This window comes from Leptidea sinapis, chromosome 42 (genome assembly GCF_905404315.1).
Source record: "Leptidea sinapis chromosome 42, ilLepSina1.1, whole genome shotgun sequence".
NCBI classification, from domain to species: Eukaryota; Metazoa; Arthropoda; class Insecta; order Lepidoptera; family Pieridae; genus Leptidea; species Leptidea sinapis.
The window spans coordinates 5,507,632-5,526,249 of NC_066306.1; the positions used below are offsets into that span (position 1 = coordinate 5,507,632).

The 18,618-nt window shown below is 32.1% G+C and overlaps 1 protein-coding gene across 1 annotated transcript in view; it reads right to left on the reverse strand.

The window, feature by feature from the left end:
• Positions 1-18,159, reverse strand: part of LOC126976736 (agrin-like) — a 100,143-nt gene extending 81,984 nt beyond the window's left edge. The window contains exons 1-2 of the mRNA XM_050825288.1: positions 18,024-18,159; positions 5,058-5,882 (exon numbers count right to left, since the gene is read on the reverse strand). Of these exons, the coding sequence (XP_050681245.1) occupies positions 5,058-5,844 (787 nt within the window). The 5' untranslated portion in view covers positions 5,845-5,882; positions 18,024-18,159. The remainder of the gene's footprint in view (positions 1-5,057; positions 5,883-18,023) is intronic.
• Between the last annotated feature and the right edge of the window lie 459 nt (positions 18,160-18,618).

Below are 18,618 nucleotides of genomic sequence, written 5' to 3' on the forward strand. Positions count from 1 at the left end.
AATAAACAGTTAACTTTGTTGCAATATTCCAGTGATTTCTAGCAGCTTTGTTTAAAAAGTACTTAACTCGCTTGGTGTTGCAAAGGTAATTTTATATAATTCAAATTTAAATATTTTTATTCAAAGTAGGATTTAGGACGGTAGGACCTATTAAAATATATACCTTCTATAGGCTTCTTTTGTAAATAGAATTTCGTTACAATAAAATTTAATAATTATTAAGGTTTTAACCTGAGGGTGGTCATGGAGCGACCAAGGTGTGGAGTGATTAGGAAAGTAATTAAATTTATAGAAACCTTTACCACATAAAGGTTTAGTTTGGTTTATATTCTTTTGGATTTCGTTACACATTTGATTTGTACATTTTCTTTTGTAATTAAAATAGGTCACAGGTGAGCATCATTTCTCGCGCACCTTTCACTTTTCAGTTGTGTGTGTGTGTGTATATATACTTGTGTGCGGCCAGCATACACAGCTACTACAGCTAACATACTGCGTGATAGCTTACGCATCTAGTATAATATACCTATTAGGGGGTAGTACCTGCTCAAAGACAATCGTTCTTGAGGAGTAAACTCCAGTCGTGCGTCGGAGCTGACACATACACTTTTTTTTGTTCAAAATAGAGGTCAACAGACAAATTCATTTTCAACAATTTCTTAATATATCATTACAAATCAAAATCCAAAATGTTTTTGTAAGTAAGACAGAAAAATAGCACATTTACACGTCTTAAATAATAACTTCAATATCAATTTTTTACTCGTTTGTCATCCAAATAATAATAGTATTAGCACAGTTTTATAGAAATTATCTTGTGCCCAGTGAAAAACATATGAAATAAATATAAATACAATGATATACTTACATAGACATACATAAACACTTATAAACATCCATGACGCTTAAAAAAAATCATATATTCATCATGTAAATGTTTGCACCTATCGGGATTCTAACCCAGGACCACAAGCTCACTAGGCAGGGTAACTAACCACTGGGATATATGGCAAGTGCTACACACTTGCCCCCTTATTCATAATGGTCCGCTTTAAACAGCCGCTTAGAAGTGTTTTTTTCTCATTCTGACTTAGGTCAATAGAAGAAGACAGAGTGAGAATTAGCAATGCTTTAAGTTAGCAGACAATTATGAATAAGGGCTCGTATTTATCACTTTCACACACACACACACACATATGCTGGAGCGCAAGCCAACACTACACGTTCAATACTGATCACACTAGTTCAGTGATAAATTTGATTCGACAAAGACGTGCATTGTGATTATTGCAATGAGTGACATATAATACTGCTATATAATATATATTATAATACTGCTCATATTATATTGGCATTAGCATTAAAAAGGCGTGTGAAGAGAAAGAAATGGTCAAAATATTGGCTGCAAGACAGAGATAAATTGACACACGTAATTTTTTTTAATTAGATTCGTTTGTACGAAGAAATAGATGGGTATATATAATAAATTGTTTTAAACACAATTGGTTACTCGTAAGTGCTCCAGCGGAGGTCGCTCAGCGCGTCCTCCTCCATCGCTGACAGGATTGGTATTGACACGAAAAATATCGAACAGAGAACTAGACGCTCGATATAATATATCTCGACAATATTTCGACAATACTTAATACATCTCGTTCCGTGATACATAACTACACACTCGATAAAAAATATCGCGATAAATATCGAACGTCTATCATTCGCCAATTCAAATAATCGAATATTTTCTAAATCATAACATTACTACGCATATCCTTAAACCCAATTCTTAACTCAGGGGTTAGCCGTCACACTATCGTTAATATCATAAGCTGCGTGCCACAGGGCCTTTACTCAAATGCTATCGTCGAATGAATTATAGCTTTATACTCAATTATTTTATTGTGTAGAACACAGAAGGTGCGGTAGACATGATTTACAATACCTCGGTTTTTAATCGCCGACATGACCCGTTAATAATATTGTGTATGCTGTTTAAAATCACTTTAATTTTATTAATGAGCAAATATATTACAAATTTTGCAAATGTTTAATTATCATATTAAATAAACAGTTAACTTTGTTGCAATATTCCATTGATTTATAGCAGATATGTTTAAAATGTATTTAACTCGCTTAGTGTTGCGAAGGTAATTTTATATAATTCAAATTTAAATATTTTTATTCAAAGTAGGATTTGGGACGGTAGGACCTATTAAAATATACGAGTATACCTTCTATAGGTTTTTTTTTTTTAAATAGAATTTCGTTACAGTAAAAATTAATAATTAAATAGCCTGAGGGTGTTCGCTCCATTCCCAAGGTGTGGAGTGATTAGGAAAGAAATTAAATTTATAGAAATCTTTACCACATAAAGGTTTAGTTTAAATTCTTTTGGATTGAATTCGTAACACATTTGATTTGTACATTTTCTTTTGTAATTAAAATAGGTCAAAAAGAACATTATTCACACAAACATATTTATTGGTTGTGACTTCTCGTTTGAAACTTGGAGTTAAATTCTATTTGAGTATAACGAAAACTATTCAAGATAGTTTATACAGTTTATGAGATTTTATAGAGAAAGTACACACATGTCATAATTAACGTGGTTTAAATAATGATGACAATAATAATATAATCAGGGACAACACGTCTTAGAATGATCTAACGCCTATCGTCATACCATATTATATACTCCCATTACATGTCGATGGAACAGTCTCATGTACTTATAATTACACTAACACATAAACCCCCTTTTTCACAAGGTAATCCTACAGTGATACAATTTTAGACCAATGCTGCCTTTGAAAATTATAAAAAGTGAAAAAAAGTAGGATGAATACTATTACAAACGGAACAGAACATATTAAAACTGAAATAAAAAATAAATTACGGGCCATCTGAGTTCGGGATGTGGAAAAGGAGGGGTGTTTAAGAGTAAAATATAGTTTACTCGTTTTCCGGCAAAACTACAAGTCCTATGGAAAAAATTCGATTCGAAGTTGTATGTAATAAAAAGATCTACAACTTTTATTTCACACTTTTTTCTCAAACTTTATGTGAAAAATTCGAAAAACCCAGTTTTCGGTAATTATATTTCCAAACTTATTGATAAAAATATTAGCAACAACTTTACCATTAAAAACTTCAGTTAAATTCAGATACTGATTAACTTATAAGTGGATCAAAAACATTGATTTGTATGATCGTAATAAAACAGGATTGAATCCAACCGACGTATAATCAAATCGCTAGTAGCACTGCTCGTTTCCGCATTCATGAAGCCACTATTGATATTTACTAAATGGAACAACACGTTAATCCACAACAACCAAAAGCACAAAACTACCTATTTCCAACACAATTCAATGTGCTATCGAGAACTCGATAGTTTGTTCGCATTTTGTTTTTTCCATGTCGAGAGAATTAATTTCTACTGTAGAACGGTCGGGCTCTCAATCAGAGGTCACGTACGGATTATCCTGGGTACTTGCAATGCTTAATCGAACGATTAATTTTCAGGCTATTTGAGCACAAAATTCAATTATTTCGTGCATAGCACAAATTATCTCTGATTCAGGTATGAGGTAAATCGTTTATGTCCATAAAGGTGATTAGGGTCATGCTGACCGTATCACGTCCCCAGCTTAATTACATATTTTACACACACTTTGAAATTGGTACATGCTTACAAAAATTGTCGAATAATTTCTAGGGAATTTTAATTTAAATGTTTGTGAACTGGTTACTACTACTAAGTGTTATTTAAGTCTAAATTTAAATATAAAGTGTACTTAGTGAAACTGTTTAAGGACACATCCTTGTGTCCATATTTTTATTTTTAATATATTTAATTTACATTTATGGATGTATCTGTATTTGTTCCCAAATAAATAAATAAAAATAATAATTAAGATATAAAACATTTTCTCGGAATCTTCTATAAAATAAATTTGACGTCATTTAAATCTTTTTCAGTCCTTTCTATGTAGATCCTGTATATTATGGAAACACAACTCGAGATTTGAACAATCTAAGACTTTCGGATCATAAATCATCCGAACGGTTAACTTAGTGGTTAGGGTACTAGGGAATAATCATGAGCTTTAAGGAATTCAGCACAAAATAATCTAATTATTATTTACAATTATTATGAAATTCTTGTAAAGTATTTCGGAAGTAACCTATAAGAATCTTAATTTTTTATACTTAAAACAAGTAATCCGTTAACCAAAGCCACTACATAGCTTCTGGAAAAGTGCAATTATTGTTGAATCCCTAAATTAAATATCTTAGTATATAAATAATATTATAAAGTGAAAAATCCTAACAAAAACTAACGGTCTATCATTTACTGGACACTATTGTTTTTAGCATAACATGTCCCAAAAAAGCAAATTGTAGCTATACGTATTTAAATACCCTTTCAAATGTTTAATCTCATTCTTTAATTCTGTTAGTTTTGTAGCAATTTTAAAATCCTCTACGTGGCGCTCGAAGTGGCACTAAAATAAATGTTCTGTCAGAGAGAAAAACGAGCGGAACGCAATCCCTCCTGCCCCTCCCAACCCTCTCCCCCAACTCGTCTATCAGCCCCCTCACACTTGTTCACCTCACTATTTCATTCCGGCTGAATCAACTTTATATTACAGGTAAAAGTCATACTTAGATTTATGATCATATACTTACAATGTCATAATATGCACTTAATATTAAATATTTTCCCGAAGCTTTCGCATACTTTCATACAAAGAAGCAGACTATAAAAATTTTGCCATTAACTATGCAAAGTTTTATAACCCGAGATCTCTCAAACTTTTTATAAACCTTTTATAACTTTTCAAATATCAATTCGTATTATTTAACATTTAAAGGGTATCATCATCATCAGCGGGAAGACGTCCATTCCTGGACAAAGTCCTCTCCCAAAGATTTCCACGACGGTCGGTCCTGCGCTGCCCTCATCTAACGTATACTGCGTCTTCCGATAAAGGTTATACTTAAATATAAATCCAAATAATTCTTATATATAAAATAAGTAATTGAATACTTACAGTTATTTGTCAATAAGAACCCTGTAGAAACACCCAACAAAATTAGAAAAAATAGTAGAAGCAGCACAATAAGCGCCGGCTTACAATAGTGGATCCAACAATAGTCTTCAGAATTATCTTCTTGCGTATTTATACACCACATACAACACTTTCCACTTGGGGAGTCTGTTGCCGTAGACCTTATCACTGCACTATTTCCTTGCTGATTAACTATTACACCCTGTATTGGAGCATTGCTCGTTTGTCCATAGTTCGGTTTTTCTGCTAGTCGACCAAACCCTGAACTTTCATCATCTTGAGGATTTCCATAAACTCCATACGATGCTACCATATCCACACCGGAGAGCGACCGAGTGGTTCCATTAGCTCCGTTAGCAGTATTTTGAGTATCATTATTGTCTGAAATAGGCCAACATTCACAGGAACAACGATTCTCTTTTCTTCTTTGCCTCGTTTGTGCTATCTCAGATCTTGGAATAGTAGCGTCAACTTTTTTCTCTTCTTCTTTTTTAATTTTAACTTCTTGCGCCACATTATCGTTGCTGTTAGAAAAGTTTGGTTGAATACTCTTATGATTTTCTATATACCAGTGTTTTTCTTCAGCTCTCAGCGTTGTGTCATTATTGCCTTCATATATGTCTGCATAGTTTGAGAGAGGGTGTGTTGGACTATACACTGGGACTGGAGCGAGTTGGCCATATCCTCGGTCGTATTGAGGGGGTCGACTATTAGACGCATAGTATGTTTTTGACACAGGAACGGTGTACTCGTAGCCCGTCCTGTTCATGTTTAGTCCTTCGGGGACACATTTGAACTTACTTGACGCTGTTGATTTTATTATGAGTTAGTACTGTGCATTATGAAATTTGAAAAGGTTACTATCCACGTTGTAAAATAACATGATTGCGATCAGAACTAATATTTAAAATAATTTAAAGTCCGTAATATAAGCAAAATGTAATAAAACAATATGTTGTATGCAATATAATGTCATATTAATGTAAAATCTTGCAATTAAACTATACTATTTTTGTAATGAGTCCAATGTTGAGCAAAACACAACCTATTTATCTCAATTACCTTTCTTAGTAAACAGTGGTTTGTTGGTATTTATCTTTCATGTTAACGCAAGCTCTCGGCGCTTCTCTACTTCCGGATTATACAAGAATACAACTTGAGTGAGTAAACTTTCCTTATTAAATTAACCTTACTTATCCTCTTGATTTTGACACGTCAAAGTTGCTTAACACAGAGAACAGCTCAGAACAAATGTTTCAGATAAGGAGTTTATGTTAACAGAACTTTTAATGATATTCCTGTGGAAAGGTTATGGAATGTATATTAAGTTATGGCTAATAGTGATTTTAGTGTATTTGTTGGGCGTATGATAATACATTAAAAAACAATAAATTATTGTATGGAAGAGGAGTACAAACGAGCATACAGATCACCTGGTGTTAAGTGATCACCGCCACCCACATTCTTTTGCAACACCAGAGAAATCACAGGAGCGTTGTCGACCTTTGAAGAAGGTTTCCGCGCTTTTTTTGAAGGTACCCATGTTATATAGTTCTGAAAACACCGCACAAGGAAGCTCATTCCACAATTTGTTTATACGTGGAGGAAATTTCCTTGAAAACCGCACTGTGGAGGAACGCCACACATCCAGATGGTGGGGATGATATTCTTATTTGTGACGTGTCGTGCGAAGGTGGAAGTATGTATTTTACCAGTGGGAAGCTCCTTTGCACAGGATGCCGGCTAGTTTATGGGTACCACAACGGCACCTGTTTCTGCTGTGAAGCCGTTATTTGTAAACATTACTGTGTTTTGGTCTGAAGGGCACCGTAGCTAGTGAAATTACTGGGCAAATGGGAATTACTGGGCAATTGTAGTGCCGCTCAGAATTTTTGGTGTTTTTCAAGAATCCTGAGAGGCACTGCATTGTAATGGGCAAGGCGTATCAATTACCATCAGCTGAACGTTCTGCTCGTCTCGTCCCTCATTTTCACAAAAAAAAATTAAATGAGAAATCCTGCTTATGTAAAATAAAGTCAGAAACAAACGTTGAGGGTCTTACAAACAAACAAATTTGTATAGTCCCTAAGCCATCTAGATTTTTTTTTCAGACAAGTTTTTGTAAGAGAATTAAGGCAAAACAGTAAATAGCTTTCAATTAATGTAACTTCGTATTAGTATTATAAGATCGATATAAGTATTATGACGTTCTCCCATAAAAGGAAATTTCTAATAGGTTTGTACATCAAGATTAATTTATTTATTAATTAATTGTACATTAAGTTTTATTATTTTATTTTAATAATTAATATTACATAGTTGTTATACGCCGTGTTTTTTACGTAATAAATAAATATTGGCAGTGTTTGTTTTGTTAATTTTGTTCCTAAATTTACGAAAGTTATTTTAATCTAGATTTATTTCACTTTTAAACAAATATTTTTAGATTAAAATATTTGCATTTGAACTATTTGCATATAGAAAAAATAGCTTCATTATTTATTGCCACGATTTAAATTCAAATATTTTTATTCAAAATAATATATTAAGTCACTTATTGAAATTCAATTTTTTTTTTATAAAAATATGGTAACAATGTACAATCGTACAGTAAAATTTATTATTTAATAGCCTGTGGGCGGTCGCTCTATTCCCAGTCAGTGGTATCATTAAGAAATTCATTTATATTACAGTAACCTTTTCCACACAAACGTTTTGAATTTCCTAATACATTTATTTTGAACATTATCGGGGATCTTGTTGTAAAAGCATATAGAAGCCCCACAAAAGACTTCCTCGACTTAGCCGAGTAGTACGCAGTATGATTAAATTTTATTTCTCGAATAAATTACACCGGAGCAATTCCAAGTTTTCAAGGCGAAAATATCTATTCTAGTTATCACATAAAAAGTATGTTGATAATCTCTTTTGTTCTTTTGCGCCATTCACTAAAACAGAACCTCATTAAACAAAAAGTTTCCACTAGGTATTCCCAGTTTGAATATTATAAAAGTTTCACACTAATCTCATTCCCAATTTTCCTAATTAAAATCTTCTTAATGAAACTTGACATAGATTAAAGGCGCCTTGGGATAAAATACAGCAACCCCAAAGAAAATACGGGTTTGGAAATTTATTACGTTGTTTTAGGGATTAATTGTCTTAGATGACATTACATAGACACAATTCAAAAGAAAAGTTGTCTGTTTTTCGATAACTATATTTTAAACCGACTTCGAAATGTTCTCAATTCGATTGGTATTTTTTTTATGCATGTACACCGATTACGCTGAGATTTATGATCAAATTTCCGCGATTCTTTACTTTGATACAGAATATTTGCCATTTGGTCCCATAAAAATTTGACATAGATTGGCCCAGTAGTTTTCAATTTATAAATATTTTTATATATTTTAGTTTACGTGGATGATGTTATTATAGTTTGTGTACTGATTTTTTAGGAGTTTTCATTTAGTTTGATTAAATTAAAAGTGTGTCTACGATAGCTAACAAACGTTTTTCATAATATTTCAGTGTCTCACAAGAACGTGAAATATGGGATCTATATTGTTTAAGGCATGCGGAATATTTCGATAGCCTACCCATGGCAAAAAAAAATATATTAATTTGTTACAATAAAAAGCAACGAAATCTTATAGTTTACCTCATTAATAACACTAAAAAGTAAAAAATAAAAAAAATACTACGTTTAAAAAATAAGGCTTCAAAAACGAATTAACGTAACTAATATAATTAAAATGTTAAGGCTACCAGTACAACAGTGCAATCTATCTAAAATATGGAGTTGATGATATATTATTTTGTTACATAATATTATTATAAAGGATTGTTTTGTAATAAAGTTACTGGAAACCTGATCCTTTTCTCAACGGTTATAAAGGAATAGCCTTCCATAGATCGTAGTATGAAAGTTGGACCTATCGATAGTTTGGCCACTTACTTTCAATTAGAGTCCGTCTTTGAGTATTAAAGTATCTTTAGCGATAAAACTCCATTACTTAGTCCTAGAAGTTTGAAATTTCAACTTAATAATACTTGAAATTAAGTCAGCCATTTCAACTGAATCTATTAATTTTTTATCAATTATAGAGTTTAAATATTACTTGTTAATATTTACTCAGAAATCATGAAAGAAATTATACACAAATAAAATTTGAAAACAAAATTTTATGAACGATGCGGGACTCGAACCCACAATCTCTGGCGTTCCGTGCCAGTGCTCTAACCAACTGAGCCAACCGTTCGAGTGACGTATCGTCATAAAATCTAGTATTCTTTGTTCAACTTTGTTTTTCAAATTTTATTTGTGTATTAATCCTAGAAGTGAGGGTTACCACTTTAAAAACATAACAAATTATAAAGAAATTATAGTTTAATAAATCATAAAATAACAAATTATGCTATGCACAAGTCAAGTTTTTTTTTTATTATTGGTAGAAGAATAAAGTGTCTCTGGTGCTCTGCAATTCAAATAATCTTGTAACTGTTTTATTATAATATAACGTATGTCAAGTTCGTTATTTCTACTCTCACTATTTTATTAATCTATCTATATATATATATATATATATATATAAATGAATTGCTGTTCGTTAGTCTCGCTAAAACTCGAGAACGGCTAGACCGATTTGGCTAATTTTGGTCTTGACTTATTCGTGGAAGTCCATAGAAGGTTTAAAAGGTGAATAAATATGAAAATGCTTGGAATTAAATAAAAACAACAATTTTGTTTTCCCTTGATGTGTCCCCCGTCGTTCAGAAATCAAATTGAAAGAATAGTTTAAAATGTAAAAGTATATATTATACTAGAATTTATATCTTTCTAACTTTCTCAGGAAGTAAAAAATAAACTTAATTTTATATACAGAACAACGTCTGTCGGGTCAGCTAATTGTAAATAAAAGATTAAATTGAATTTGAGTTAGCTCATATGTGCATTAGCTTGTAAAGATAGGAACTATATTATGTTTGACATATACTCAAAATAACTAATTGTAATCTTATGGCTTCTCGTTTCACAGGTGTTATTTCCTTCAGAAAAATTATCTGAGTTACTCTCCATTCATGCATAAAAATGTTTAATTTAAGAAACAATATGTTAATTGGTAAATGGATAGATATTTCGACATCAATTAGATAGTATACGAATATACCTTATTTCAATATGTCGCTATTATAAACCTTAAAAAAACACGGCGAGTTTTAACAATATTTTCTATAACAGTGTTTATTTTTAATTAAAATAAGGGATGAGACGAGCAGGACGTTCAGCTGATGGTAATTGATACGCCCAGCCCATTACAATGCAGCGACGCTCAAGATTATTGAAAAACCCAAAAAATTTGAGCGGCACCACAACTACGCTCGTCACCTTGAGACATAAAATGTCAAGTCTCATTTGCCCAGTAATTTCACTAGCTACGGTGCCCTTCACAGAAAACAGTAATGCTTACACTATTGCATTTACACTACTGCTTCGGCAGAAATAGGTGCCGTTGTGGTATCCATAATGTAGCCGGCATCCTGCGCCAAGTAGCATCCCACTGGTAAGGTAAGTGTTATAAGTAAGGTGTTACTTAGGTATAACGATTTAACGCTAAAGATTTGAGAAAATTTATTGAAGTAGGCGTTACTTTGCAGAAATCCATAAATATACAAATGATTTAAGCTTTCTTTAGTGTTAATTCCGTAAATATTTGGTTTTAAATAATTCGACACGTGTTTCGCCTCTACACAAGGCATCGTCAGGACATGTTGTCTCGCCAAAATCTGGCACGAGACGAGGCTAAAGATTTGGCCAAGACGATACGAATCGGGCACCTACATATTAGCGTGTAAACCTTCAAAACAGCCCAGAAATTACACCACAGGAGGTATTATTCATAAGAATGAATAATAGCTTTTGTGGTGTAGAAGAAAGTTGGTGGTGGTATCACTAAACATCAGGTGACCGCTACGTTCAACTATTCAAATATTTTTTATTCAAAATAGAATGTGACATCACTTATTGAAAGTCATAACTACCGCCCATTCCTGAATGAATGCCTCAGACCTGAGAAGAATGGGCGCAACAAACTCAGCGGGCTATTTTTCATCGAATAAATATGTTTACAAAGTAATATTGTACAATTAAACTTATTATTTAAAAGCCTGAGGGCGGTCACTCCATTCCCAATCTGTGGTATCCTTAAGAAAGTCATTTATGTTATAGTAACTTTTACCACACAAACGATTTGTAACAATTCTTTTAAATAACGTAATACTTTGGTTTTGAACATTTTCTGGGATCTCGTTGTAAAAGCATATACATCACCCCACAAAAGACTGACTAACTCGACTTAGCCAAAAAAATTAAACATGTGTTGAACACTTGATTTTAAAACGTTCCATGAAAAATCTGTTTCTTTATGTTGTTTAGTGTTAAATAGATATTGCTTATATTTAAACACAAGTTGAAGCTTGTCTAAGGTGTGTCATGAATAGATCATATTACTTTGGTAGATTTAGATTATATTATGACAGCTAACAAAAAATTGCATTACGTTCATTTAATTGTTCCTGTACACTTCAGTTTATGTTGCGATTAACGACGTTTTATTTAAACACAAGTTAAACACTGTTTTGTAAAAGAAAAAGATAGACTCCATTTTAGATGTCATTATTGGTAGGTCACTGACGTTATTTTAGTTAGATCACTGTTTAACAAAACACTTGTTTTAAAAAACTTCTATTATAAATCTGTAACTTTCTGTTGCTTAGAGTTCAACAATCTTTAGACATTGTTTAGGTATATTTAAACACGAGTCGAAGCTTATTTAAGGTGTGTCTAACGAATAGATCATATTCTTATGTAAAATTTAGATTATAATATGATGACATATAGATGACAGCTGACAAAAATTGCGTTCCGTTCCTTTAATTGTTCCTGTACACTTCAGTTTATATTGTGCTTAACGACATTATAATTAAACACAAGATAAACACTGTTTTGTAATAGAAAAAGATAAACTCCATTTTAGATGCCGTTATCGTTAGGTCACTGACGTTGTTATAGTTAGATCACTGCATAACAAAACACAAATAAATGTCAGGCGATAAATAAAAATAAAACGTTACTATAGCGCCTTATAGTAAGCGAAATAAAAGTCCCAATCCATACGCGTTAGTCAGCACTATTTGGCCTGAGCTGTGCTATCGACATTAAATCAATGTAACCGGGAACCAAACTAGGATTCAGCAGTTTCAGTGAACGCATGGTTTACGTTCACTGTTACCTGAAATCTGCTAACTCAAATGATGAAATATTTAAATAATCTGGTATTTTGTATTAGATCGAAGATTTCGACGATTTTCTTTAGTAACTTATATGTATACTAGCTAACCCGACAGACGTTGTTCTGTAGATAATAAATAATAAAAACCAGTTTAATAGGAATTTGCCAAAAATATTTCAAAACATCAAAAATAAATTTCGTAAAAATGCTCCCTGTTGTTGTAATGAAATTGTTTCACAGTGGAACTGTCAAACCATGCATCACTAAATTCTCTCATAGAAAATAAGTCCGTACAAAACAAATATTGAAAATAAAATAATTATGGGTCCCAAATCGAAATAAAAACCATCCTATCTCTCAAGTTGGACTAAACTGCACTCCATGAAGTAATCCCCATTAAAATCCGTTCATTAGTTAAGGAGTCGAGTCGGAGTTAGGATTATTATTATATATAAATATGTTTTTCGTAAAAATATATATTTTATTTTACTTACGCTTACATTACAGGAGTAGTGAATTTCTATCTAAATTATCATACATCTAACTGTATCTACATATCAATGTTAGAACATGTTTTTAAGTTAAAAATAGTGGAGAAAATAAGCATGTGCAACAAAAATTTTAAGCAAAACCATAAATAATTCCATTATTAATTACAATTATTAAAGAGTTGCTTTATTATATTAGTCAAATCCTAACCTGATTACGAGAGCATAAAAAAAGGCATAAAAGGCATTTATTTTTTCAAAATTGATTCCTGTAGAAATCTTTTTGATGTCATTGAGCAGAGGCAAAGGCAAGATCCTATGAAACTCTAAAAAGCTGATTAATATTTATTTATTTTAATTTATATATTTATAAATTTTTATATTTAAAATTGTATTACTTATTTACAATTGAGAGGCTCCTTTGCACAGGATGCCGGCTAGATTATGGGTACCACGACGGCGTATCTGCCGTGAAACAGTAATGTGTAAGCATTATTGTGTTTCGGTCTGAAGGGCGTCGTAGCTGGTGAAATTACTGTGCAAATGAGACTTAACATCTGATGTCTCAAGGTGAGCGCAATTGCAGTGCCACTTAGAATTTTTGGGTTTTTCAATATGCCTGAGCGGCACTGCATTGTAATGGCAGTTGGTAACTACCATTGGAGCTGAAAGTCCTGCTCGTCTCATGCCTTATTATCATAAAAAAAATATTCAACTCCGAAAATGAATATTAAATAAGTACATATTACGAACCTGACCGGTGAAGTTCGTTTGTAATACAAATATCAAATTATGTTAGGACTCTTGAAGCAGGAATCATTACACTAATGGGATAACAAAGTTTGTTTTGAAACAAAACTTCATATGAAACCTTCACATTGTTTCTGGCAATATTATAAAGTATCCCTAGTTTATTTAATTTTGGTGAAGGGTCAAATGTTTTGCGGACGATATTGTCAAAATATATTTTAGGTCATTCTTGTTTTATATGATAATGTTATGTTTTATACGATTTGTTTGGTTTGGATTTTTTTCATACCTAATAAATAAATGTAATTCAACAACAATATTTGCAATTTATGAATTGTTTTTTATATCCTACTCTTTTATGGTGTGAAAAAACACAAAGTACTTTTATAGGGGTATATAATAGGGGTTAAAGTATAAAATTGCTATAAAAGGTACTTCTAATTGACATAGAACCTTCATGGTTTGAGATTTTTGAGTGAAAATAGTACCTATGTGGTTCTTCTTTTTTATTTAATGTGCAACGTTCGATTATCGAATTTCAGTTGTTATTTTAATTCAGCTTAGACAAGAAAGATGGATACATCGAAAATTCGAGTGATTTTTGAATACGAGTTACGATCGAAATAACGTGGTAGAAACAGCTCGCAATATCAATGTTGCGTTTGGAGAGGGGAGTGCTAATGAACGCACCCTGCGATTTTTCTTTAAACGCTTTCATGATGAAAACTTGTTGTTGTATTATTTCCTGAATTTATGTGTGATTTGATAGCTCAGCAGAGTTTCACTCAGCTGCAATATGGTTTTAGCGATGAAGCAAATTTATAGCTGAACAGCAGAAATCAATCTGAGTGACGAATTTCATAATTGTTACCAGGCCTCCGCTTCGTGCAAACATTCCGAGTATTCAGGCACTTTTATATATACCTAGGAATGCGTCAAATACAGTTGTTCACGACATTTATTTTTATTTTATTTTGTTTTATTTTATTTTCATACGGTGACTAACAGCCATCAAAACAAATACATATATCTACATGTTTACATTTGGGCCAATTAAAAGTCTCTTACAGTTTTACAAACGTTTTTACAAATTATTTATAGCTTAAACTAATTAAAGGCATTACTATGTACTAGGTAGGCATCTCACGCATTCTTGCAATTTCAATAGACTTAAAGTATACAAATATTATATTGTCATTATATTAGTTTTCTGTGACCTGCAAATAATATTGTACAATATGTTTCTTAACACTATGTAAACTGGAACAAAAAAGATCTATTACGGATGATTTTAGTTTGTTAAAATTATTCTAAGTACGTAGTAAAAAGGAGTGTGATCTTTTTTACCATAAATTCTTAATCTTAAGCATGACCGCGCTCCACCTGGGGTGAAGAATGGGAACCACATCGCGACACGTGTATTAAAAAACGGATTGCCAGTCGCTAGAAACTCCTGCCGACACGAATGCCTACGATTTGATTTGCATTGGCAGCTGCCAATACCGCTTCAATATAATTATTAATTAGTAACCTAAGTGTTGTGTTACGACTACTTTATACACCGGGGTTTGATGTGTGAACTAGTGAAACAATTTGGAGCACTACGAAGTAAGTCCCCTAGTGGTAAGTTCAAGTTTTATAGGAATAAAGAGAAGAGGCCCCTGCCTTCATATGAAATATTTCATGAAAATGCTAAGTCAAATCTTTAAGATAACTATTTTAAGTAAGAACCACTGGCCTTAAATACTTGTAATTGTAACTTGCCTTAAGTGTCATTTTATTATTTTAAATAGTGCGGTGTTTTTTATAATACCTTAGTTTAAGAAAGTTGTTTTTTAAGCCGCCAGTCGCAGTTGGCAGCACCCAAACAGGTGGTGGTTAATCTGTCTGCCAATCAGTATACATTAGTCTGCTAAAAGTATTAAACATTGACAAACTTAAATAAAATTACGTAGAAGTTAAATCTCTTATTTTTACAAATTTTTATCTGCTGAAGAGCACTGGTTCTGCAAATCTACCGCATGCAAATTCATCTAAAGCACGTAATAGATAAAAAGAAAAGAGGTATGAATTGTTCATCCCTTTGGTTGGAATACACAAAAGAAAAGTATAAGTAAGAGTATCAAACGCATTTAGTAATCTGAGATTTGGCATGATTAAAGTGGAAATTGGAAAAAGCTTTTAAATCTGGTCTATCAAAAATTTTGATATACTAAAAAACACACTAGTTACTGAGCTAAAAAAACGAGCACTTCTCAACTAAGTCTTCTCATATTGTTTATATGATACGAGTATAAGAATTCTGCCTTTCATGAATGTAAATCTGTTTTTCCTGTTACGTCTGTGCGCTTTGTTTGAACTAGGACCCACTATGAAAAGGTTTTTTATATTATTTTCTATTTTAGCAAAATTTAATTATTAATTGAGAACATTAATTAATTATTTGTTTCATAAAATAAGCTAGGAAATTATGGACGTCATACAAAACAAGAAACGGAACCATTTCTAGGAATGTGATAAAATATTAATAATATCACTTGGAAATTCTCATTAGCCATTGTTTACGACTTTTGTCGTTTTAATACATCATAATGATCAACAATAATTGCTGAAGATTTTCCTTTGTGTGCTTCTCATTTATAATAACATGGAAATAGTAAAAAGAGGACTCCTATTTGATGTCACGTGTATCTTTAATGATAACCAGTTTGGAATTTTTTCACATATTATATATTGGGCTGTACTTGAAAGTAGCTCGCAAACGAAAATTGCGTCTGGAACACTCACACAAAAGAGGCTTAGTGTAGCTGGTGATGTGCTTTTGTATCTGCATTTGGTACGAGGTCTTAGGTAAAAAGCTTCAATAGCTTTTTAAAAAAGACAAATATAGTTATTAAATAATATAAGCACCTTCCTTCGTACTTTTTTATGACGAGACGAGCAGTACGTTTAGGTGATGGTAATTGTTACTGCCCATTACAATGTAGTGCCTCGCGTATTGCGCTAGTCACTTTGAGATGTAGGATGTTAAGTCTCATTTGCCCAGTAATTTCACTAGCTACGGTGCCCTTCAGACCGAAACACAATAATGCTTACACATTATTGCTTCACTCTTGAAATAGGCGCCGTTCTGGTACCCATAATCTAGCTGGTAGGATACCAGGTCTAGTGCAAAGGAGCCTCCGACTATTAATGGAAAACTTGGACATCAGAATTACGGCTATCTGCAAGCTAATATTTGTACTGATTTTAAAGCCTAAAATGTTATATTTAATACTAATAGATATTTTATTATGATCTTAACATTTCTTACGGTATCAATGATAATATCAGTATTATATTAAATTAATTTGGCTAAATAATGTAAGACGGAAATTTGAAGAATACCGTGAAAGGTCTATACGATTCTTGCTCACGATATGTTACCTAAGTAAAAGATAAGCGTGGTTTGATAACTGGCAAAGGGTTTTATGAACACATAATATGTGAAAATTCATACCTAAGCAGTGAGATCATTAATGTACGATCTAAAACTGACATACCTCAACTTTGCCTTACCGTAGTTCAAAAACAAAAAAGTGGGTTTAAATTAAGCAATACTAAAACTCTAACTGTGAAATTCTTAATTTAGAAATTCGTAGTTTATAGAGATGTAGGTATAGTTTAAAAGAACCCTTAAAATCAACTCAATAAAAAAAAAATATATATTTATATTAAAATTTCATGCTCAGTAATAGTGGTCTCCCAAACTTTTATTTTAACTAACCTCAGGAATCCTAAGGACTTAAAAAAATTGGTTAAGGTTATTATTACTAGTGATAGATTAAAGATTACTGTATTTATATAATCGGCTTAATTTTTTATATATTATTCTAATTAATATGGTCACGGCGTGACCAGTTATTACAGTCAGACAACAAAAACATTCTTAAATGAATTCAATCTTGTAAAGCTAACACAGCATTATTAAATTAAACCCATCTTTTATTATTTATTTAATCTACGTATAAGTATTAAATTATATATTACATCAACTCTCCACACTGTTATCATAAAAACAGTAATTTAGTAACGATAGATAGACAACTGTGTATTTTCGGCTTACAAAACTGTAGGCATCACTAAATAAATTAATAGTGGAGCTAGTAGATTCAGCGAACTATAGCGGTGACCCAATTTAGCTATATTATATTAGATTCTTGTTTTATAACTTGTAGTTACTGTTTAAGATTTTATTTGTTAGAAAACCTTTAGTAGTTTTCATTAAACTGTGTATAAAAAAATAAGCAGGTGTTGTTAATTTAATAAATTACAACGAGGATAGTAAACTGCTTTGGAAATAGTTTTAAGTTATTTTATTATAGATATCGTACAAATATCTAAGCATGTTAAAGCACTATGTTTAACAAACACACCATCACATAATTAAATACACATGGGTGTGGAACCACTTGGCGTATTCCATCACAAAATAATTACTTTTATGTTAAGGAACGTATTCGGTGTTCGCGCTACGACGCTACGAGTAACGAAAATGTAGCGACGCGATGAAACGCCGCCGTAGCGCGCCGCGGACTGACGGCGGGCCTTACGTACAGGCCCCGCCCGCCCTCCGCGCTCTTACGTTTTTCGTAACCTGACGAGTTTTCATGAATGATGTTAGCCAAACTTTCAAGTTGAACCTTGAAATATATCACTAATTATGTTCGATATTTCAATTATGAGCAATCATTTACCATGACTCAAATATATATTAATTAGCATTTCAAAGTTACTATAGTATATGTATAATTAACACTTTTGAATAGTATCTTATTATTATCATTATAACATTACGACCTACTCCCTAATTTTTATTCAAAATAACTGACGTTCAGTCAAAAAATATATCACCCATCCAACATTGAGTGCTTCAGACCTGAGAAGAACGGGCGCAAGAAACTCGCTTATGTAGAGTTATAATCAGTAAGAATCTCGACAATATCTATATCTACCTATATATATTTATAT